The 23,643-nt window shown below is 47.8% G+C and overlaps 8 protein-coding genes across 8 annotated transcripts; 5 read left to right on the top strand and 3 right to left on the bottom strand.

The window, feature by feature from the left end:
* Positions 1–669: 669 nt before the first annotated feature.
* On the top strand, positions 670–1,166 carry N7520_010539 (DUF3759 domain-containing protein; the record flags this gene model as incomplete). The annotated part of the gene is made up of 2 exons (XM_057144472.1): positions 670–841; positions 922–1,166. Coding segments are annotated over 2 exons (417 nt in total), but the record flags the coding sequence as incomplete, so codon positions are not given.
* A 964-nt stretch (positions 1,167–2,130) lies between these two features.
* Positions 2,131–5,503, top strand: N7520_010538 (SPX and EXS domain-containing protein; the record flags this gene model as incomplete). Its single annotated transcript, XM_057144471.1, has 7 exons — positions 2,131–2,144; positions 2,208–2,262; positions 2,326–3,867; positions 3,923–4,066; positions 4,120–4,293; positions 4,345–4,434; positions 4,484–5,503. 7 exons carry the CDS (start codon positions 2,131–2,133, stop codon positions 5,501–5,503), a joined length of 3,039 nt encoding a protein of 1,012 aa, XP_056990225.1.
* Positions 5,504–5,958: 455 nt separating this feature from the next.
* N7520_010537 (Bax inhibitor-1 family protein) lies at positions 5,959–6,901 on the top strand (the record flags this gene model as incomplete). The annotated part of the gene is made up of 3 exons (XM_057144470.1): positions 5,959–6,114; positions 6,179–6,249; positions 6,307–6,901. 3 exons carry the CDS (start codon positions 5,959–5,961, stop codon positions 6,899–6,901), a joined length of 822 nt encoding a protein of 273 aa, XP_056990224.1.
* A 1,811-nt stretch (positions 6,902–8,712) lies between these two features.
* On the bottom strand, positions 8,713–10,191 carry N7520_010536 (uncharacterized protein; the record flags this gene model as incomplete). The annotated part of the gene is made up of 2 exons (XM_057144469.1): positions 8,713–9,510; positions 9,568–10,191. The coding sequence occupies 2 exons, from the start codon at positions 10,189–10,191 to the stop codon at positions 8,713–8,715; spliced, it is 1,422 nt and encodes a 473-aa protein (XP_056990223.1).
* Positions 10,192–10,754: 563 nt separating this feature from the next.
* Positions 10,755–11,836, bottom strand: N7520_010535 (uncharacterized protein; the record flags this gene model as incomplete). The annotated part of the gene is made up of 3 exons (XM_057144468.1): positions 10,755–11,411; positions 11,493–11,734; positions 11,785–11,836. The coding sequence occupies 3 exons, from the start codon at positions 11,834–11,836 to the stop codon at positions 10,755–10,757; spliced, it is 951 nt and encodes a 316-aa protein (XP_056990222.1).
* A 2,945-nt stretch (positions 11,837–14,781) lies between these two features.
* On the top strand, positions 14,782–15,213 carry N7520_010534 (YjgH family protein; the record flags this gene model as incomplete). Its single annotated transcript, XM_057144467.1, has 1 exon — positions 14,782–15,213. One exon carries the CDS (start codon positions 14,782–14,784, stop codon positions 15,211–15,213), a length of 432 nt encoding a protein of 143 aa, XP_056990221.1.
* A 363-nt stretch (positions 15,214–15,576) lies between these two features.
* On the top strand, positions 15,577–18,531 carry N7520_010533 (uncharacterized protein; the record flags this gene model as incomplete). Its single annotated transcript, XM_057144466.1, has 3 exons — positions 15,577–16,118; positions 16,169–18,431; positions 18,490–18,531. 3 exons carry the CDS (start codon positions 15,577–15,579, stop codon positions 18,529–18,531), a joined length of 2,847 nt encoding a protein of 948 aa, XP_056990220.1.
* An 888-nt stretch (positions 18,532–19,419) lies between these two features.
* N7520_010532 (SNF2-related protein) lies at positions 19,420–23,122 on the bottom strand (the record flags this gene model as incomplete). The annotated part of the gene is made up of 2 exons (XM_057144465.1): positions 19,420–19,433; positions 19,486–23,122. The coding sequence occupies 2 exons, from the start codon at positions 23,120–23,122 to the stop codon at positions 19,420–19,422; spliced, it is 3,651 nt and encodes a 1,216-aa protein (XP_056990219.1).
* Positions 23,123–23,643: the final 521 nt, after the last annotated feature.

The following is a 23,643-nucleotide window of genomic DNA, read 5'->3' as shown; positions in this document are numbered from 1 at the left end:
CCATTTGAGAGGCAAAATCGATAAAACAGACTCTTGGCTTGTATGAGATCGTCCGTGATGCCCCATGCCGAGAGTCTCGGCGCAGTCCACACGTTGGAGTCTGATACAGCCACTCAAGCTGGAGATCGTATTAGGCCCCTCATTTGATATCCGTGGTCACATTTAATTTGCCCCTCGTCGGGCCCAACCCCCGGATATTGTACAGTACAGTAACAGGGGCTGAACAGGGCGGTGCGATCCATAAGCTCCACTACGGAGGGGCAGTCTGTCAGAATCCATGGTCCAAATGTATTTTGGAGGGTCTTACTCCGCCTTACTGCGACTGTCCCAAGATAGCACGACATGTAGGATTTCTTCTCAGCCACCCTGTCCCCATCTTGGTGGGGCAACTTTGACTGAGACGGAGCAGAAAAGGAGCTGATCTTGATTATACTGAGCGGAGTACGTACTCCGTACTTAGACTTTCTCGATCATTCGGTCTGCTATTGCTCGGGTATAAGATCCCCTCATCTCCCCATGTGGTAAAACACTCTTTTATCCATCATTAGAGTTCTCTCTAAATCACTTCACAAAACACCTTCTTACATTAACATATTCACAATGGGTTTCTTTGGTACGGAATGCACCCATCATGTTACATAATATCCCAGGCGCTATTATTTGTGCAGGATGTCCAATGGGCCACAGCTAACATTTCGCTTAGACCATGGCGATAGGTCTCACCGGGAGGTTTACGGAGAGCAGCAGGCACACCACGAGGCCAAGTTCTCGCACGAAGCCATTGCCGGTGCCGCTTCCTTCGCCGGAATGAAGGCGTGGGAGGACCACCAGCGCAGGGAGGGTAAGCCAACCACGCAGTAGGAACTGCTGCGCATTACACTAGATTATGGAATATGCTGCTGACTACTCCATAATTAATAGGCAAGCCCGTGACGCATGCCTTTGCCAAGGAGGCTATCGCAGCTCTGGTCGGTGCCGAGATTGACAAGCTCGCTGAAACCAAGGGTCACGATTACTTCGACAAGGAGAAGGCCAAACATGATGCCAAGAAGCACGCCGAGGACATGTATGATGAGCACTACGGGCGCCACGGCGGTGACGAGTGGCAACCCCACTACGAGCCCCACGAGAGCTTCCGCCATGAGCGCTTTGAGCGCCGTGAGCGCTGGTAAGCGCAGTCTTGAAGCGTTTTCGACGAAGGCATGAATGTTTCCACCAGATAACCTGGGCTTTTTTTATTCCCCAGAATGTATATAGAAGGCGAGCAATGACAAGACAGAATTACTGGAACTTGCAAGTTACGGATCCATCTTCATAGTTCAACCTCCTGCCGGTTGGCCAAGTAGATCACCTAATTATAAGTGTGAGACTATGCACCAAGGTACCGCGACCCACAACTGCAGTTCAGGGTTGCAAGGCTCGGATTTTTCGTGTCTTTGTTTTTACAGTTTCATCTCCTCAGCCAGTCATCACCATGAAAACCCGCCGAATCAACATTCCAGATCCACACCGCATTCCATCAAAGCTGTCGATCCTGATGTCTATCTGCGCTTTTATCGTGTATGGTCGTGTACGGTCAAGCCCATGCACAATAATCTGCACTGTGTGATTGGCATGAGATGCAGGGACAATCATCTGAACTAAGGAATCTTCCCAGTGGCACCGGGGACGAGCGCGGGTGTTCGGCCAATCAGAGAACGTGGCTGACCATTAGCGGATCCTTATTGCCTTATAATTCAGGAATCAATGAAATCATCACTAGCACGTGCACAGACAAGCGTCGTTGATTGTTGCGATTCATCCTATGCAATGAATGGAACACAATATGAAACTTTTCTAGATCTTGGGGCTGCAGGAGTTCGAGAATCCTGGTCCCTGGCTCTATCAAGGAAGCCCTAGATCGACAAAGCCTTTGCTTTTTGTTGAATTTTCATCGATACTTGCTTTTTCTTTCTCCTCCACCTTATCATCTAGAGCCCGAAAGTTGGCGCCCTGCAGCTTATCTGCCTTGGCTAGGGTCATCGATCGCACTAACAAACCCCGGTCCTTACTATAATTCTATATTGAATTTTCCCTCATTCCCCTTCCAACCACCCACAGGCATGCCATGACGGAGGATCCCTAGCCAGCATGAAATTCGCCAAGTCAGTCTTCCCCTCGTGACCCAATTCGGGCCATATCCGATGACTGATAATTTTTTCCCACAGAGAGTTGGAGCAGGAACTGGTTCCTGAGTGGCGGGCGAAGTACCTCGACTACAAGGTGGGATAACAGCCCTTCCCATGTCATTGTCAGGTCATAACTGACATGTTTCTTCCTTCATAGACGGGCAAGAAGAAGGTCAAGGCCATCACGCGGGCCATCCAGAAGGTGAACCGAAGTCCTAATCCTCCATCCTTTCGACGTACTCCGTCCACCTACGGTACGGTGCAACCATCCTCCGAAACACCAACCGCGGATAAACCATCCGATGGGACGGTACTGGATGGTGGCACGTCAGATGCCAGTCGTCGGGGCTCCAGTCCCCATCCCACACCACGCTCCGTGTCCACGCCCAGGCAGGAGCGACAACCCTTGCGCACCCCGCGATCGCGATTTTCGGAAACAGTAGGGAGCTATGGCAGCATTCTGGCGACGCCCCCGGAACCCCAGGGAAAGGCGGGATCAGATGGGGCGTCTTTCGAGCTGCCAGATCCCATAATGGACCCCGACGAGTATTCACCACCGGGTCAGGATGCGCAGCAGGACTCAGGTCACCACAAAGAAGTTAGGACACCGTCTCCTGTCTTGACCAGGCGTGCCACGTTTGGAACATCTACAGCCCAGCCAGGGGAAAACAGCCCTGCGGATCAAAGAAGATCGTTGGCTACCCTTCCCACATCGCAGAGCCTCAGTCTTCAAGGGGAACCTTTGACCAAAACCAATTCAACGAAGCGTACGTCGCAGCTTCTCCGTCGGGTATTTTCTCACACAGAAGGCGAGGCAGCCGGAAAGAAGTCGATGGTGGATTCCGCCCTTGACCCTGACAGGCGTCAGGATGAGTTCTTTGCTTTCTTGGATAGCGAGTTGACCAAGATAGACTCATTCTATCTCATGAAGGAGCAGGAGGCGATTAGCAGGCTCAAGGCTCTTCGGCAGCAGCTACACGTTATGCGAGACCAGCGAATTCAGGAGGTGTATGCAACCAAGCGGGCTGTGAAGTTAATGAAAGATGATCAAGATCATCGGCCAAACGGGCTCGGGAAGCTCAACACCTCCCGAATCAAGGATACTCTGACAGGAAAGACGCGGTTTGGGAAGAATACTCAGGCGCTGGCAGCGATGGCTACCCCGAGGCTTCCTGAGCGAGAGAGTGAGTTTATTGCCAGCCGACGAGACTTTATGCGTCGACAAGACCCCCAAAATATTGACGTGTCATATCGATCTGCAAAACGCAAACTTAAGCATGCCTTGCAGGAGTTTTATCGCGGGGTCGAACTCCTGAAGGGGTATGCTTATCTCAACCGGAAGGCATTTCGCAAGATTAACAAAAAATATGACAAAGCTGTCAACGCCCGACCCTTGTTGCGTTATATGACTGAACGAGTCAATAAAGCGTCCTTCATGCAGAGTGAAGAGACCGAGAGCCTGATAGTGGCGGTTGAAGATTTATATGCCCGATACTTTGAACGTGGGAATCGTAAAATTGCCGTGTCTAAACTTCGTCATACCATCAACAGATCAGGCGACTATTCCCCCAGCACTTTTCGGGCGGGTCTCCTCCTGATGGCGGGCTTGCTCTTTGCCATACAGGCGCTCGTGTATGCGTCACATCATCTGCACGCTGTTGATCCAGTGGAACGAGTTCGCACTAGTTATCTATTGCAGGTCTGTCCTCCCTTGCGTCACTCCAGTGTAACCATCCATTGCTGACTTGAAACAGATTTACGGAGGGTATTTCCTCATTGTCTTTCATGTTTTGCTTTTTGCTTTGGATTGTATGATCTGGACTAAGTCTAAGATCAACTATGCATTTGTTTTCGAATATGATACCCGGCACACGCTGGAGTGGCGCCAATTCCTAGAAGTATGTGGACACCCCAATGATGCATTTTGGGCTTTGGTCTAACACCTTATCAGATCCCTGCCCTCTTCATGTTCGCTCTCGGACTTTTCATGTGGCTCAACTTTTCATGGATCAATTCCATGTATATATACTGGCCTGTCGTGCTCATAGTTCTGACCCTCATTGTCATCTTCTTGCCAGCCCGTGTGCTGTATCACCGCAGCCGAAAATGGTGGGCGTTTTCAAATGTGAGTCCAGCCTCTCTTAATGCTCATACTTGGCTGTACTGACAAAGATAGTGGCGTCTTTTACTTGCTGGGCTTTACCCTGTTGAATTCAGAGATTTTTTCCTTGGTGACATGTATTGTTCCCAGAGCTATGCCATGGGGGTAAGTTCGTTTTCAGCCTTCGTTTCAAAAATGCACTAATTCCTTTTAGAACATCGAACTATTCTTCTGTCTTTATGCCAATGCTTGGAGCGACCCAACACAATGCAACTCCAGCCACTCCAGGCTGCTTGGATTTTTCACCTGTCTCCCCGCAGTATGGCGATCCTTTCAGTGTATTCGTCGATACGTCGATACGAAAAATGCTTTCCCCCATCTCTTGAATCTGGGGAAGTACATTTTTAGTATCCTGTATTATGCCACCTTGAGCATGTATCGCATCGATCGTCACACTCGGTTCCAGGCGTCGTTCATTACGTTCGCACTTCTGAACTCTGTCTATACATCAGTCTGGGACTTGATAATGGACTGGAGCTTGGGAAATGCTTACGCTAAGCATCCTTTGTTGCGTGAAACGCTCGCCTTTCGAAGAGTCTGGGTATACTACGCCGCAATGGTCTTAGATGTCATCATTCGGTTTAACTGGATTTTCTACGCCATATTCGTCCATGATATTCAGCATTCAGCTGTTCTCAGCTTTGTTGTCTCAGTCTCGGAAGTCTTTCGTCGAGGTGTATGGACTATATTTCGAGTGGAGAACGAGCACTGCACCAACGTGCTCTTGTTCCGTGCATCCCGAGATACGCCTCTTCCATACGAAATCCCTGCAACACCAGCGCTCGATGGTGCTAATGCCGACGATGTTCAACTTCAAGAGCAGCAGCAAAGTACGCCTTTCATGTCGGCAGGAGATGCTGAACATGGAACACCTTCTATCTCCAGCCAACGTGCGCGAAACCGACGTCCCTCGGCCAGCATTGCTCGCGTTGGAAACAAGGTTGCGGGTGCCCATTCTCACGACTTCGAGAGAAGACGTCTTCCATCGTACCTATCCAGCACCGGTGCACATCATAGGCTACGCAACGCGGAAGACGACTCTGACGATGATGATGAAGAAGAAACATTGACAACCGATGAAGACTCGGGCTCGACTATTGAAGGTAGCCCCGACCACGATGACGCACAAGTGACTGGTGACCAGCGATCCCAAATGGACCGGATTGCTGAGTAGATTGATTATACGACTTACTTGAACAAAATATGATATAACTCTTATGATAGCTAGCTAGACTTATCTTTCGGTTGATGAAATGCACATATTTTAATGACAACCTTGGAATTTTCTTCCATTAGAAAGCCGCATTTAAGCGCAAGTATTGATATCTCTGCTCTGGAATATTCCATACAAAATTGCGTACCTTTGTAGCTGAACTGGAGAGAATTAGCCAATTCCTCCTATCACTTATTGCAGATCAATCTTCATCCCCATAGTTAGAGCTCTCCACTCTCTTATCGGTAGATAAGAGTGCACGTGACCATCTTTCACACGTCACATGGCCTACGCCCCCAAAGCACCATCCAAGGCATCCATCCAAGCACGTTATCTTACTTTCACACCTCCCAGCATCTTGATCAAACCAGGAATCAGCGCGGACGCAGGATCAAAGCATACTGCAGCCCGAAAAAATGGCTGCGAACACTCGGTATCAGCCCGCCCCGCAGCGGGACTCCTTTGAGGACCAGCACTACACCCAAGCGCCACCGTCTTACCAGGCTACTGCTGAGCCTGCTGAACCGGCTGAGCCTCGTACCGAGAATGATAACCTCCCGGATGACTTCAAGGTACGTGATACACCTTATAAATTAATTTTGTCTCCACTATGACGATACTAATGATGAATCATAGTTCGGCGGTACTGTGGCAGAGGGAACTATCGATATCAGGATGCAGTTTGTGCGCAAGGTCTACTCGATTCTGTGAGCCCATGAAATCTCGGATTTTAAGGAACCCCGAGCTAACCTCAAATCTCGCAGCACCGCTCAGATCCTCCTTACTACCATCCTCAGCTCCATCTCTTTCTTCAACGCCTCCTACCGCACATGGATCCAAACTAACTTCTGGCTCATGATTATCTCCATTTTCGGTGCCCTCGGATTCATGCTAGCAACCTACTGGAAGCGCAAGTCTTATCCTTCCAATTTGCTTTTCCTCTCCGCCTTCACAGTCACGGAAGCGTACTCCATCAGCGTAGTGACGTCTTTCTACGATGCGCGGGTTGTTATTCAAGCCCTCGTCCTGACTCTGGGCATTTTCCTCGCCTTGACACTATTCGCATGCCAGACAAAGTATGACTTTACACACTGGATGCCGTATCTGTTCGGCGCCTTGTGGTTCATGATCCTCTTCGGCTTCGTTGCAATGTTCCTACCTTTCGGTAGCGCCACAGAAACCGTTTATGGTGTACTTGGTGCCTTGATCTTCTCGGGTTACATCCTCGTTGATACACAGCTGGTAATGCGCCACTACCATGTCGAAGAGGAGATCGCGGCGTCGATTTCGCTTTACTTGGATGTGCTGAACTTGTTCATGTCCATTCTCCGTATATTGAATGGACAGCACAATAACTAAGTTCATGCCTTCAAGAGGGGTGCCTGCATATGGCATCTATCATCAAAGACGATCATCGAACACACGATATGAATAGGTCTGGAATTTGGATGCTCCTCGGAGCTGGAATTATGAGGATAGGTCTCTTTCTTTTTACTCTTCACTCTATTTTACAGTCTTTAAGTACTATGATTATGCGTGCAAGACCGTTTCCTTTTGGATGCCCCTAAAGGAACTGTACAGACCAGACGAGTCGCATCCCATCCGCTACTTTGAATAGGACCTGTCATTCCCATAATTAGTTGATACACGGAAGGTGGAGGGTACTGTATGCTCGTCAGTTTTACGGGTTGAGTCCGAGGAGATATGATAGTAGTACCTCCTTTCTTCGACAATCTCTGAACACCTGGTGAAATCAATTTATGGCTCAGAACCAACCCATAGTCTTCAAAATGTTCATTTAAGTTGTACATCTTTCTATTCAATGTTATACATATCATTCGCTTTTCTGTAGAACACTCGCGCACGTTTTATTAAAATATTCCAAATTTATTTACTTCCGCCCGTTCCTGCCCTTGCATGACAAGAAGCACATTCCGGATCAAATATTCACAAGACTTAAGTGAACCGAGATGCATCCTGAAGAGCCCCAGCCTGTCGAATTGCCCAAAACTTTCTTGTCTCGTACCAGATCTCACCAAGCCCACCGGGATAATCGTACGAACCTTGATTTTGATAGAAATACTCGACCCATTCAGAATAGACCTTTGTCAACGGAAGGCTTGGTTCAAAGTTCCGACATCTGAGATAAACATCTTTTGAATCTTCGATCACAAATGAAGATCCTGTTTCCTTGAGAACCATGAGCGCTTGACGGGTTTCGGGACCACAAGGGTCTGTCGTTGTTCATGTTTTGCAGTAGCTGGGCTAGACGAATCCAGCCTGCGGGCACTGTCAATTATTACCCTCGACCGCATTCCACAATTCCTTTCTCAGAGACGTTTGAGCTGGTCAAATTGATGATCAGTGAAAGATAAGTCGGGTGATATTGATGTCGCACTATGATGTACAGCAAACGAGAAAAGAACTCGGCAATTAATTCCAAGATGATGTATTATCATTTTTCTTTTGGTCTTCATTTATATAATTCTTGTTCTTTTTAACATAGATTCGAAACATGCAACGTATCAATTAGGACTTGGATATATGGGAAACTAAATGTATTTCAACATTAGCCGATAAATATCTGATCTCAAGCTTATGACGACTCGCGCGCTTATGATGCTAACGCTGGTTGGTCTCATGATAGTCACGGTCGACTGATACATATGGGTTTCGGTATGAGGCTGCCCTTTACGATGGCACCTTTCAACCTTGGTCGGATCATGATCATCAACGCGAATGTTTCAAACAAGACACCTTTGACGCACTCCATGTGGGAGGATTCCATGCCGGTTTTTCTCGCCAAGGCTGGTCTATGATCAATGCAGTCATTATGTAATTTTGCAGCTGGCTGTGGCACGAAACAAAATCAATTTATACTTAGCGAGAAAATATGCAAAGAAAAAACGACAGCAGAAAAGAAGCAATTTAATGAAACGCTCCAAACGCCAAACTTTGCATCTCAGAAAGAGATCTTAGTTCCGGACAGGTGTAAAAGAAGCCACGCAGAGGAGCGGGCCCAGAGTAAAAGTTCTTCTAGAATATTCATAACAGCAAAGACATGACTGTTTTCTGTCATAGACAGCAAAGCAAAAGAGACGATGACTAGTTTGTCGAAATATCTTCAATCAAACGGTATACCGTGAGTTTTTATGCAAAAAAAGACTACCTCAGTGCGAGGCGATGAAGAACGTGTTCGTGATCAAGCATACAACCATGACAACAACGCCGTACCCAGCCAGAGCCAAGCTTAGCCGGCGTAACACCGACTTGGGCCAGTGACGGGTATGGCGACGTAGAATGCCACTCTCAGTCAAAGATCGGGCCAAAGAGCCCTCATCATCAGCGTCAGCATCCTCGTCCTCGTCAGATATATTATCCGCAGCCTCGTCATCTTCCTTTAGGAGAGCACGGTGAGCGGGTGAATCCGGTGCTGAGATCTTGTAGTAGAACAAGCCTGGTAGAATGAAACTAATACTCGTGCTACCAGTGCTGCCGACATAGGCGAGTACAGCCTCCAGGGATGATACAGTCATTGCTACAATATAGCTCAGAATGAGGATCGTGGTAGTGATGACCGAAAAGCGAAGGTCACTCATCGGTTCTGGTGTACGGTTCCCACGTGGTCCTAACAGCGGGTGCCGGTGGGGTGAGCCATTTTCCCCAGTGGATTGCGACTTAGAGTGAGGTCGCCATTTCAGAACAGCATCAACTGAAGCTCGGCAAGGATGGCATTGCAATGGGTAGGAGAAGATGACCAGCATGACAATCGCGGCTCGGCCGATGGTGGCGTAAACACCAGGGGGGTACATGCCAACAATGTTGCCTCCGACATTGTTGCCAAAAGAAAGGTAGCCCGTGATGGCGACAAGGATGTAGGTGGCGGCGGCACTACCTGTACTAGCGAGAACAACACTAGTGGTGCGGAAATGGCTGTTGTTGGCGATTTCGTTAAGAATCGAAAACATCTAATCAGAACAATTAGTTTCGTAGGATAAAAAAGCAAGGTATCGTCGAATGCTTACATTCTGGTGGCATGTAAATGCGAAAATGATCACTGGGAGACTGCTCAAAGTCGGAATCGCGCCTGCCCAATGGCCAACGCGAATAGGACCTCGATCCGCCATTGTGTCACCCCTGATGAAATGATAGACAACCAAGACAACCAGGTAGGCCATTGACACAAGAGCGGCAATGCTGGTGTATTTTAAGGAGTCTAAGCGGCGCAGGTAGGAGAGGGGGATTACGATTAGCCTGTTGAGCACGGTAGTTAGTAAAATTGTCAGATGAATGGGAATACTTTGCAGAAGCACATACATGAAAGCAGTCACCCAGAAATGCCGATCAACCAGGAAGTCATAGGCAGGATCACCGCCCACGAATCCCAGGACAACTCCTGGCATGAGGTCGCCGATAATGATGAGATAGCTCACCCCGACGCCAAAACATTTGATAGCAATGGCTGCATCAAACACCACGGCAGCATTTGGGTATGTGAGTTGCGAGAGTGCAAAGAAGGAAGCGCTGCCCCGGTCCAGATATTGCGCGCATCGCGATTGAAGGTAGAGGCCAAACCCTGCAGTAACACCCGACCACAGAATCACAAATATACCCAGCACGATTCCAAAATGCGATATAGCCAGTGGCATCGCCAAAACACCAGCTCCGATAACTAAAATGGTAACCCCTCGTTAGTCTCCGTTTGACTCGTATCTCTAAATTATGCGCCCGGTCCCGCTCACTTGTGTTGACCAAATTGATGACACTGCTGGCCCAACTAGCCTCGCCAGTGATGCCTGTGGTTCGTTTGCCTCGAGCGGTGCGTCTATTTTCCAAAGCAATGTTAGCTAGTTCGTTACTAAGAGGCTTGACAAGTAACTTTCGCATTGATTCACCTTCGTAGCCCGTTTTGAGAGGGACCGGCAAGGCCAGCCCCGACGACTTCCTCGTCCTCCATGATCATGAAAATAGCAATTAGATACTGATTGATTAAAGGCACAGAGCCTAATAGCGACTGCGTCCAGCACAGCTGGGCAGAATGTGGTAGGCTGAAGAGATATGCAAAAGAGAAGAACCGGCGTGTTGGCCTCTTATCAGTACGGCCCCGATTAGACCCACATGACTTTGCTCCGCACTTCAATCCTCCGCAACAATTGTGGCTTATTCGCTGATATGGCATCATTTCATTATCGTCGCTTCTGCTGACTTAATACTATATCGTCGATAGTCCCCATCCATCTTGATTCAAGATATCCCAGGTCTCGTTATCCACTGATTCAAAATGTGAAACAGTATTTCCTGGCCGATTTCCAGGTCCCTCGTCGTGGAACTGTTTAACTTCCCGCACAGTCTTTGACACCTCTATGATCGTACCACCCTTCACTGTATACTGGGTACCCCTGCTAGATCTATCTCCGATAATTTCGCTCACCTGATCCTGCTCTACCATCGCCAACATCACCTCTGCTACCTCCTCAGGCGTCACCCAGGCGTCAGAACTGTCAGCCACCATTTTCATCTTTTCGGGATGATCCGTCCACAAAGGAGTCTTGATAACACCTGGTGCCACTGCTGTGACACGAATGCCAATCTTCTCCAGCTGGGCTAGCGATCGCACCAGGCCGTTGATGGCATGCTTTGAGGCAACGTAAATCGGAGTCGACAACGGCGCATTTTGTCCAGCAATACTGGAGATGTGGAGGACGTGCTTTAGGCGGCCGTTTTGGCGGTGCTTCTGGAAATGCGCAATTGCCAACTGTGTGGTACGGATTGGGTGGGTAATATTGATATCCACCAGCGCATATCGGCCACTGGTAGGAGAGTCTTTGCTTGCGGTCGAGCCAGGTGGCCGCCAGAAGTTAGTCCAGTGCTGTGAGTGTAGTTTGTTAGCGGGATGTCTTTCATTTCTCGCGGGAATAGCTGTATTTTCTCTTCGCGCATGAGTACATACTGGCTCGTAGATACCCGCGCCCGGGCAGACAATGTCGATCGCACCAAATTCTCTCTCGGCCACCTCGAACATCCTTTCAAGCTGGATCCAGTCTGTCACGTCGGTCTCCTGGAAGACAACTCGTTCGGTACCAGATGTATGCTTGTCGACTAGCACTTTGGCCTCGGGGCGCAAAGCCAAGTCGGCGATCAGAACGTTGCATCCATTTCTCACCAACAACTTAGCGAAGGCCAGATTTATTCCTGGTGGAAATGAGTAATTAAGTTGAAAGCATGGAGAGAGGCTGACATACCAGATCCCGCACCGGTGATAATAGCTGTTTTGCCTTTGACTGAGATAGCCATGCCTGCGGGTGGTTAGTAGCGTTTGATGGACAGAATACAGGCTAGGGCGGCCTTTTGCGAAAATCAATTCTTATATCTACAATTATGTGGAACTTCGGGTTCTATTTGAGCGAGGTAAGAGAAGAGGGGAACCGCGGGAATTTCCGCTTGTATCTTGGAGTATGAGTTGTCAAGAAGGTTCGGCGAGACCGGCAACATCACCGACATCTCTTCAATTCTATCAGCTTCATTTATGGGTCCGCTTGGCTATTATTAGCCAATCTTAGCGGATGAATTGAATCCTTTCTCTTTTCCAACTCTTCATTCTTCCTACCGTTTCCACAGGATCGGCTGTGCGACTCGCACTCGCCAAAGTTACCTTTTTCAAGGTTCAGCAGCATTGTGGAGAGGGTGGATCAAGACTATGCAAAGGAGTTATGGCTTTCAGAATCTGGTATGCCTCAGTAACCCATTGATCTTCTCTTAGTTAGAACTTTTGATATCAGTTTGCAACAAGGAATCTTCATTCTTTGGCTTAAGTGGGATCGTGAATAGTGAATATGGGCCACAACTTCGCTATAATGTACAAAGGGTCATTAATGCCAGTATCTGCTAGGGATAGAAGAGGCAAGAATCGCCACGAATTTAAACCTATAAATTAATATTTTTTTTGTGTACTGCCTAAATATTGCAGCTTTTGCGTTGTGGCGTAGCTGAAATGTCGCACAAAACTACTTATTAAACAAAAATAAGAGGAGGTTTCAGTATGCATAGCCTGTATTCTCTATCCCTTACTTACTTTAGCCGTTTTATTCATTTGACCAGCGTGGTTATCTTAGGATATATAGAAGCCCTCTACTGTCCTTGACGATTCCTTAGATACAGTCTTCAATTTTCCTTTCTAGCCCCTGTTTTCTAGGCCTATTTGGAAAGACAACGCCCGTCAACATGAAATTCTTGGCTATTTTCTCTACGGTCATCCTTACCGCTTTTGTGGTAGCAGGACCATTGCAAGCCAATAGTCAAGGTGAAAACCAAGTTGAAAAAATACAAGTGCTTAACCCCTGCTGGAGAGATAACTTGGCAATATATAGGCTGACCATGTTGGCTTGTGGATAGGATGTAAGTGGTTGACCCCTTCTGCTGGAGAGATAACTTGGAAATAAATAGGCTGACAGAGATGGCTTGGGGATAGTGTGTAAGTGGTCGACCCCTTTTGTTGGGGAGGTAACTTGGGAATATATTGGCTGACGGAGATGGCTTGTGGATAGGATGTAAGTACTTGACCCCTTCTGTTGGAGACATGACTTGGGAATTTTTTGGCTGACGGAGATGGCTTGTGGATAGGAAGTAAGTGCTCGGCCCGTTCTGCTGGAGAGGTAACTTGGTAATATATAAGCTGACAGAGATGGCTTGTGGATAGTGTGTAAGTGCTTGACCCCTTCTGCTGGAGAGGTAACTTGGGAATCTATTGGCTGATGGAGATGGCATGTGGATAGGATGTAAGTGCTTGACCCTTTCTGCTGGAGAGATGACTTGGGAATATATTCATATTGACAAAACCTAGTAAACGCCTCCTTGTGTGGGATATACGTGGTGTTGAAGTATCGGAGAAAACTTATCAAGGTAGCACCTCAGAAACACAGCGGCTGTCATCAAGCTAATATATTTACCTCTTAGTGTATCCAAATCACACAGGCCTCTTTCAATGGAATATGTTCCAGAGTTTCGAATTGGACTGGAGCTTTCATATGTCATGGCTAAGGTTTTCCCTATTTTGTTAGGTTTCCCTCGACCGTTATGCGAATGCAAAGGCTGTGGCTCTGTTTATAAGGACTATATTCATTAGATTTCCGCAGAGCCTGACTTTAGGCCTAGGGTAGACCTCAGCAAGAGCCAACCTGTGGGTAGGACTTTATTACCGATTACTAGACTTCGGCAGGCCCGTGGACATGTCCAGGCGGACAAAAATTGATTTGTCCAAAGACAGGCCCGCCAAGAAAAGCCCCGTGAGTCATAGTTTATGTAGGCATACTTAATGCAAAAGATGCTGTATTTCTAGTATTCTAGCCGTTAAATACAGCTAAATAATGCACAAATTTTTACTACTTGAGACGTGTTTTTTTTTGCACGAAAACCCTACTGCCTGAAAATTCAGAAGTCATTCGTTTTGCAGTAATCGGTAACCCTTATTAGTCTGATAAAATTTGAAAGAGAAATAAGAACTACTCAATAATATGAAAGCCAATTAGCTGATCAGGGCGCTTTCTTAAACGACCAGAAGTACGAAATGCGGGTAAAAACCCATCATCCGCACTTTTCCGACCTGCTGTTTGCAATGACCTCACCTATACAGATCAATGGAGTCCTACATATTTGCCATTTTTATGTATTCTCAACACTTTAATTTCATTATTTACGGCTTATTGCTAAGTTAAACATTGGTCCTCCAATAAAGAGCCGTCATTTAGCCACGCCCATCTTTTACATAGGAACTTCATCTTCTCACTTCAACGATTCTTCAAAAATTTCATCTTAAAAGATATATTGAGCTGAAAATTGAGAGCTTTTTATCATTTGTAACGGGGATACGGCTATCCATAAGTGTTATGATGATCCAAGTACCTAAATTTATTGACACATCCCGTTGCATATATGTTGTGTAGATTACCTGACACACGGATCTCCTTGTTCAAACCATTCAGAATGTTTGAGCAAACGCCCATTTGTCGTGCAATCACAAATGGGTATTTCCGCCAGTTGAGTTAGACTCGCACCCGAAAGACTGATGTCCATTTTTGATAGCGCCACAAATCTTGGTATGAGTCACGCGCGTGAGTATTAAAGGGAAGGAATGTCGAGACAAAACATACAATAGCGTCAATCTACAGTTCTAAATCCTCTCCACAGTCAATCTCATCAAGCTGATTCCTCGTGAACCTTCGTCTTTCGAACTCACCGCTATCATGACCTCCAAGCAATTCTACAGCACCGCTTCCCCTTGGGAAGCTCGAATCGGCTACTACCGTGCAGTCCGCCGTGGGAATCTGATCTGGGTATCTGGGTCAACTTCTGCAGACCCAAACTCATTGCTATCAGCGGCCCAGGTCCGTTTTCCTGGGGATGCTAAACAACAAACTCGCCTTGTACTTCAAGAGATCATTGAAGCAATTCAGGCAGTGGGAGGAAAAGGCGCCGAGAGTATTGTGAGATGCCGTATGTTTGTCAGTAGGAAAGAAGATTGTGGCGTGGTGGGGGAGGCGTTTCGAGAGCTTTTGGGAAAAGACCATGGAGGGCAGATTGGGACTGCTGCAACGATGATTGTGGTAGCAGATGGCTTTGTTGATGATAATATGCTCGTGGAAATTGAAGCTGATGCAGTTGCTGAGATGGAATAGGCCTCAAAGGTAATACGAACCTGGGGATTGCCACAGGAAGATGTCGGTTGCTCTTGATGTCCAAGCTAACATTGGAGCTGCACTATATGTCTATATGCATTTCATTTAGCGACCATATAGACGTATATAAGTCCAATTCGGCAGAATGATTGCACAGAACAGTAAAATCGTATTTAAGCAATATTCAAAATATAGGCAAAACAATTTAGTTGCCAAATCATGCCCTGATATCAATTTGAATATCTCCGAAGGGTCACGTCCACTTTGATTGGGTCCGGGGGAGGATCACCGCCCGCGCTCCGCCCGAAGCTCACAAACACCACCTCACACTAGACGGTTCATCAATGCCCGCGCGATAGCAACATGAGGCTCCAAGCGGCCCTTTTAATCGCTGCGTGCGTGTCGCCCGCAGTGGCTATCTACCCCGACGAGGTTAACCACATTGACTTCCACCACGCCCTCCTCGGTACCCCCTCCCCCGACTCAACCTTCTTCCTCAAGCCTTCCTCCGCCTCGAATGCATCACTTCTCTACACAATCTCCGACAAATCAATCCTAGGTGCTGTCAATCCTCGTGATGGTGCATTGCTATGGCGCAAGGACCTCTCCCGGCTGGGCTCTTCTTCCCACGGGGGCGGTATCCTGCGCGGCTCGGATGGAAATAATGCTGTTGTCGGCGCAGCCGGAAATTATATCTCATCTTGGACTGCTCAAGATGGCAAGTTGATTTGGGAAAACAAATTCCAAGATGGAGTTGTCGCGGATGTTGAGCTGCTGGAGCTGGAGGAGGCCAGCCCGACCGGTGCCAGAGATACCCTAGCATTAGTTGGTAGGGAAACTACCGGCACTGTGAGACGATTGGATGGCAACACTGGAAAGACGAAATGGGAATCTAAGGATGCCAGGTTGGTTTATTCTGGAGCTTCTTGGGAATGTTGCTGATTGATGGTTTTAGTGGTGATCTTGCGTTCCAGGTGTCATCTTCCCCAACAGAGGTCTTCTATATTTCGCTCCAGTCGACTTCGCTGAAAGGCTACAAGATCAAAGTCACTGCCTTGGATCCGGTAAATGGTCGTCAAAACCGGCAATACGTTTTGAACTCGGAGAATGAAATCGCAACCCCGGAATCCGTTCTCTTCGTCGGCGCCAATGTTGCCTCACCCTTGATCGTCTGGGCGGACAAGGGCCATAAGAACCTGAAGGTCAATGTCATTGGCACAAAGCAGATTCAAACCGTCAACATCGAAAACAACTCCGGCCAAGAGATTCGTCAGATTACAGTCCATGCTCCACACAAGCTGAACTCGCTTCCGCACTTCTTGGTCCACTATGTGACTGAGACCGGCGCATGGGCCGAAGTCTACCATGTGGACTTGAAGTCTTCTGCTGTGACAAAGGCATACCAACTGCCCTACTTGCAGGGACAGTCCGTGGTGTCTACTAGCAACGTTGACGCTAATGTTTACTTCACCCGCGTTACCGACTCGGAGGCTGTCATTGTTTCGTCTGCATCACACGGAGTTTTGGGACGCTGGGATGTGGAAGCCGCTTCTACCAAGCGTGCACTGCATGCGGTGTCAGAAGTGATTTCCAAGGGAAAGTCCGTGGCTGTTCGTTCAGTTGTTCTGCGGGAAGCTGGTATTTGGGAATTGGTTCGCAATGGTCAAACTGAATGGACTCGGCACGAAGATTTGATTGATGCCGTGGCTGCAACTTGGGTGGAACAGGCAATCCAGGAGAATCTGGCTCACGAGCTGGAGGTCGAGGGACATGAAAGCTTGGTTGGCGCTTACATTCATCGGGTGAAGCGCCACGTCCGCGATCTTGAACATCTTCCAGACTGGCTCAAGCAACTTCCTCAGCGCATCGTGAGCAGTGTGCTGACGGACGAGGTCACCAACCTCGATAACTTCGGCGTGGCCAAGCCGGTTATCGTGGCTACCAAGAGTGGCCGTCTGTACTCCCTGAACACTGGCAAGCAGGGCGTTGTTGAATGGAGTACCCAAATCGAAGAGACATCACAATGGGATGTTAAATCTATTGTGACCCGACCCGGAGAAGCCACAATTTATGCCGGTGATGGAAGCTCTGCAACTGTCAACGTCTCTACCGGCGAAGTCACTTCTCGCACTGTGCCTACAAACACCAAACTGCAATCTGTAGTATCTCTTGAGAACAACCCAGCTCTTGGCATCCAAGAAGATGGTTCGCCGGCTACTGTCTTTGACGCTAGCACCGGATTTCTGGTGACGACCAGCGCCGATGGTCGTGTTCTCGGTTGGTGTGGACAGGACAACAAGTCCCCAGTATGGGAGTTTGTGCCTCCTTCTGGCCAGAAAGTTGTTCATGCAACATCTCGTCCTGAGCACGATCCAATTGCATCGATTGGAAAGGTTCTCGGTGATCGGTCTGTTCTATACAAGTATCTCAACCCCAATCTAGCACTCATCACCGCTGTGAACGAGAAGAACAACACTGCCGGCTTTTACCTCCTGGACGGTGTTTCTGGCAAGGTGCTCCATGCTACAACCCAGTACGGCATTGACCCAACGCAACCTATCGCGTCGGTCCTCACTGAGAACTGGTTTGCCTACTCCTTCTTTGGCGATGTTGTCGACGAGTCATCTGCCAAGGGATACCAGCTTGTGATCTCCGAACTTTACGAGTCATCTATCGCCAACGACCGTGGTCCTTTGGATTCGGCTGGCAACTATTCTAGTCTTCACGGCAGCAATGGCGACAGCCCCCCTGTACCTCATGTTATTTCCCAGGCCTTTGTGATCCCTGAGCCTATCTCTCACATGGCCGTTACTCAGACTCGTCAAGGAATTACCACCCGCCAGCTCCTCTGCACTCTGCCAGAGTCTAACTCTATCATCGGCATCCCTCGTCCCGTTCTAGACCCTCGTCGCCCTGTTGACCGAGACCCTACCTCTTCGGAGGCGGAAGAGGGACTTTTCCGTTACACCCCATTCCTAGAATTTGATGGCAGGTGGTTCCTCACTCACGCACGTGATGTTGCGGGCATCAAGACTGTCCTATCCCGGCCTACTCTACTGGAGAGCACCAGCCTCGTATTCGCCTTTGGTGGGGATATTTACGGGACACGAGCTACTCCTAGCCAGGCTTTCGATGTCCTTGGAAAGAGCTTTTCTAAATTGCAGCTTGTTCTAACGGTTGTGGCCTTGGCGATTGGTGTCACCTTTTTGGCTCCTATGGTAAGCCTCTTTCTCATATCACCACTTTTTGAAATCCCGCTAACCACGAAATCTACAGGTCCGAAAGAAGCAGGTCAATCAGCTATGGAAAGCGGTTTAGCTACTAAGTGGTGGTTCTCACTCTCATAGATGCATGCACATATCTGAAGTGGCGTCTTTTTAAGAATGTAATCTACAGTATTTCACAATTTTATTCCTATTCAAATTGACAGTCCAATTCAATTGGATAAGATTATGAATGAGAAGCGCAGAAGAACCTTGACACATAACGAGGGCTGAATGAACGCGAAACTGTGTTAAATCATCGACTCTGACTATATTGTCTTTTTTTTAGACTTTCTACCGTCACTCCCTTTTCTGCTACAGTCACTCCCCTTTTCCAAAATTGGAAACCGACGGAATGTCAAAAGATCTACACGGTCATCGTATAAATATTTTTCTGCTACCTTTATTGCAACCCATGACTACTTTATTAAATATTTTCTACTCAGTCTCCTACTTAGTCTTCTACTTAAAAGTCTCCTACTTGGTATCCTATTAAGTATTTTACCTTCTTCTATATTGTATGAATCTAACGGTCAAAGGTCTCCCCAAATTAATAAATAGCGACGTAGAAAAGAAAGAGAAAGAAGAGAAGAGAAAAAAAAATGAAGAGGAATGAGAAGGGGAAAAAGCAAAAACCTGGTAGAGATTTCGAACGTATGTCCAAAAAGTCTGCGATGTACCCAAGTAATAGAGGGGTAGATAGAGAGTGGTGGTGATACCCTCCCTTATGTTAAGCCCCATATTCTAGATTAGATTAGGGTTGGGTAGGTAGATTAGAAATCTAAGGTTGGAAGACGCCTGCGAAGGTGGTGTGGACTTGATGTATTGGAAAAATGAAGGTCATTTTACTGATTTTTATGGGAGTGATGATGAAAAGTCTTTTTTTTCTCATAATTATGTTGAATGTTGGTATAGAAGTAGACCTGTCAGTCAATAGAGACACTCATGACTCGCTTTCTGCTCGGCCCTTCACCATTTCCTGTCTCAGCAGCACGCTTCCGGTGCTCACTCTCGCTTGCTGGCTCCTTCTCCTTCCCCTTGCCCTTCTCTTCATCATACTCGTTTGCCTTATCATTTCCATGACGGGTCATGTTGTTGACCCCATGACCAAGGCGGCTGGAGTGGTGGCGTCTACCTTTCGTCACCACATCCAAGTCCGTCTCGTTCCACATGGCATTGCGGTCCGCACACCCTTCCTCCTGGCCCATCATTTCGCGGAAATGTCGATCGCAGAGATCCTGGATGTCTCCCTCCCGTTCTCCTTTCGGATCAATGGAGATATCTTCCAGATCTCTTGCTTCCTGTCGGCGGCGAAGAATTGGTTCGAACGCCTCTCTATTCTGCGCTGCAATCTGTCCCCTGATCTTCACTAAATTGTTCCACTCCATCCAACGCTGGATTGTAGAATCTTGGAACAAAAACCAGATCTTCTGTGGATTCCTTTGCCCGAGACGATGCATACGTCCGATGGCGTGGAAGATTCTGTTGTTGTTGATGGCTGACTCCATCAAGATAAGACGACTGCAGTTGTTTTGCAAATTCAATCCGAATGCTCCAAGCGAATAGGTCGTGATGAATACAGAACAATTGTTGTTAGGGTCATTGAAGCAATCGATCGCTTCCGTTCGGTCAGATACTCCCATGTGGGAGGTGATGGACACGAAGTCGAGAGAGAGCGCGTTAAGAAGCATTTGAACCAGCCAAAGTGTCATTGGCCAGTTGCAAAAGATTACAAAACGAGGTTTGGCTGATGAAGGGGTTAGGCCTTCTTCGAGGAAGATCTTCAATAGGTACTTGAGGCGAGGTGATTCGCACAACAAATATCTAGCTTGATCAAATTTGATTCGTGGAATCGAATTCGATCGCCCATTTGCTGTCAAGTGCCAGAAGAGCTCGAAACACAGGTTGCCCTGCTTGGCGATCTCTAAGATGTGCTCGTTATGTGTATTCAATATACCTTCGAGGTTGAGAAACGTATCCAGCTTGGGATGGAACGCCAAGGCACAGAGACGTCGAAGCTTTCCATTGTTGACACGACCAGTACCATATTGCTGAACCGGACACAACTTGCTGGCATAGCATTCACCCTCCTTTGTCGATGTCAACCCTCTGACAACTTTAGAGTAAATCAGATCATGATCCCTCTGTTCCTCATCGGAATAGCACAGTTCGATTGTCATCACGCGAGCTGGGGGAATATTTCCACCGATCTGGATATTCCCGTCTTGAGTATCAATTGTATCGCCCATGTGTCTTTGGAGAATGCACAGGCGGAAGATTATAGGGATAACTTTGCAAGCCTGTGCGGGTGTCAATCGTCGACCTTGTAGATCGAACAGCAGTCTCGGGTTCAATAAGCCCCACGGAGCTGGACTTGGTAGCTTAGTCAATTTGGACCACCTGCCATACACATCTAGTAGATAGTCAAATCCGCCATCTGGACGATCCTTTATTCCCGGTACAAGTGGGAGATCTGCCTCTTGTTCCCCGTTCTGCCCATCGGCGGCGGAAAGTTTGTGCAGTAGGCTCAGAGGACCATTTAGGTCCGTAAAGCTACTTGATATGGGAGTCGCTGTCAAGAACCATATCGCATTATAATCCAAGAGAGAGATGCTTTGGTGAAGCCTGCTCATGATATTCTTCACACGATGGGCCTCGTCGCAAATGACTCTGGAGAACTTGGCAGAAGTCAGGCGGGTGATATACTCAGCGGCACTGCTCATACTATTGTTCTGAGCCATTCCGAGCCCCTGGATGGCAAACGCGGTTGTGCTAGAGCCTTGGCTTCCTAGAGTATATTTCACTGACCGAGTGACGCCTTGTTCAGACGAAGACGGTTCTGAGTCCTCAATGGTATCCATGGCATCAAGCCACTCATCTGTACCCATCTCGGTAGGTACGAAAAGGGGATCATCGCGAGGTTCCTCTTCCTCTTCGCTTTCGTTATCACTCTCCAAATTGATAGGATCGGTCTCTCTTGCAGCACTGCGGTGTGTGGTTCGCCTGGCAAATGTATCATACGAGCTGATGATGATGACCCGCCCAGTTGTCTTGCATTTAGGCTCAAGCGAACCCAAAAATTCCAAGAGTTCGGCGTTACTCTTGATGATGCATCTCTCCCGATCAGACTTGGGAGCCTTTTTCGGGTATCCGTAGAAGACCTTGACAGTGAATGTCTCTCCAAACTGATCTTTGACTTCCGTATACCACATGTCAACTAAGCTCTTCGGGCAAAGCACAAGCTGTGGGTAGTACGTCCCATCATCGGGAACCTTCAACAATGAGCGCTCCATCAATGCGAGTGTCGTCCGAGTCTTTCCGAGACCGCAACCATCCGCAAGAATCCCACCACGTAGAGGTGTCTGCTCTTCCATGTCTATCATCCAAGCGATGGCAGTGGCCTGCCATGGCTCCAGACAGATTCGCACGTCACTGTGGGTCACAAGCTGTATACCCTTATTCGTCATGACGAGCCCTGCCCTTTCGCAGGCGTCGACGATATCTCTTGTTGATGCAGACATAGTGGGACCCTGCCGTTTGACAGCAGGACAACTTGAGTCATCTCGCAGGTCCATTTCATCTGCAGCGTCTTGGTCATCCCCTTCATCATTTGCTGTAGTGATGGCCTCACTGATGGAGGCAACTTGAGCGATGTTCGTATCAAGGCTGGTCTGGAGCGGGTTGGTGTCAGCCGGTTCAAAAAGGACACAATTCTTGGAGAAATCCTGGTCCTTGTTGACCATGTAGTCCTGCAAGATCTTATAAACGTCATCTGTCATTGCCGGTTGTCCGGTGTTTCCTGGTCGCGATCGCATGACCGCCCGCTGGATGTTATTGACAAGGTCACCGACGGCATTTTCACCAGCAGAAGGGGCATCGGGACCCAGTTCTTGCAAATAGGTATGGTCTCCGGAAGAAAAGGCATCCATACCCAGTAAGGTCTTGCGAAGCGCATCGATATTGTCGGATGTCGAACTCGAAGTCGAAGTAGGGATCATGCAAGCAGTGCTCAAAGCCGAGGCAGATGACGAAGCAGTAGCACTCAGCTTCCTGGTATCCGCATATTTGGGGAGTTTACTGAGAAGGTTCTTCTTCTTTGATAAGAATTCGTCGATGCTTTTGCCTCTGAAGTCACTGTTACAGTGGCTCAGAAACTTGTGCATGTGCAGGACGTCGTAGGGATCCAGACTAAATGTGGACCCGAGAACTTCGGACTTCTCACAAAGACGTGGCACGGCCTTCATACATTGAATAATGTACCAAAGTGTGCTGACTGCAGTCAAATTATCGGCTGTAACGTTTTTGATGCCAATTTGTGGAGGAGAGAGTTCTTGGAGCACCTCTCTTGAGACTGGATCGTTCAACAGTTGTTCTGTCCAGTTGCCTTTCAGGTTCCGGTGAGCATTGGTAGGATGATCAAATCCAGTCAGGCGAGCACTGAGGTATTTCTCGACCCAATCTCGCATTGGGCTTTCTTTCACCAAAGCAATACTCTCAAACGTTTTGGTGTCGGGAAGATGGAGACTGTTAACCTTGGCGAAACTGCCCACGAGGTGAGGCCAGGAAACACCAATTGATCTCAGCCACTCTTTGGTATAGTGGATACCAATGATGCCGCAAGGCTCTAGATTCTTCGACTTAGGCATTTTGTCTGAAATGATCACTTGTTAGTAGTGAGTAAGGCCGTAGTATGTATGGCTGAAGATTGAGGAAAATGTGCTGTATAGTCGGGTGTATGAAACGATTGATTAGATGAAAGAGGAAGAAGGTTTCAAGCGGGTTAGGGGGTTGTCAAAGATGGGAAGATATCACATACTAAAGAATTGGTTTTTGAGATGTTCAAGAGTTCGGAATTTGAAAAGGTTGACGAGGTTGAAGAGGTTGAAGAGGTTGAAGAAGTCGGTCTGAGAAAATGAGGTTATATAAGATGAATGAAGAAGAAGTAGAACAAGAGCAAGAAGATGGGTAAAGTGGAAGTAAGTATGGAAGAAGGGAAGAAGATGGATGAAGAAGAAAGATGAGCAGGAGTACCTAGAAATGGGAGAATCAGACGGGGTAAAGAGTTATGAAAGGGAAGTTCAAGTAGATAAGGGTAAAGTGAGGCGAGAACGCAGCAAGTGGATGTAAGAGAGTCAGTAAGATCACGCACGTTCAATGGGCTGGGACA

The sequence above is a fragment of the Penicillium odoratum genome, assembly GCF_028828045.1.
Source record: "Penicillium odoratum strain IBT 22623 chromosome Unknown utg000008l_segment0_segment0, whole genome shotgun sequence".
NCBI classification, from domain to species: domain Eukaryota; kingdom Fungi; phylum Ascomycota; class Eurotiomycetes; order Eurotiales; family Aspergillaceae; genus Penicillium; species Penicillium odoratum.
This window is presented reverse-complemented; position numbering and strand designations above follow the sequence as displayed.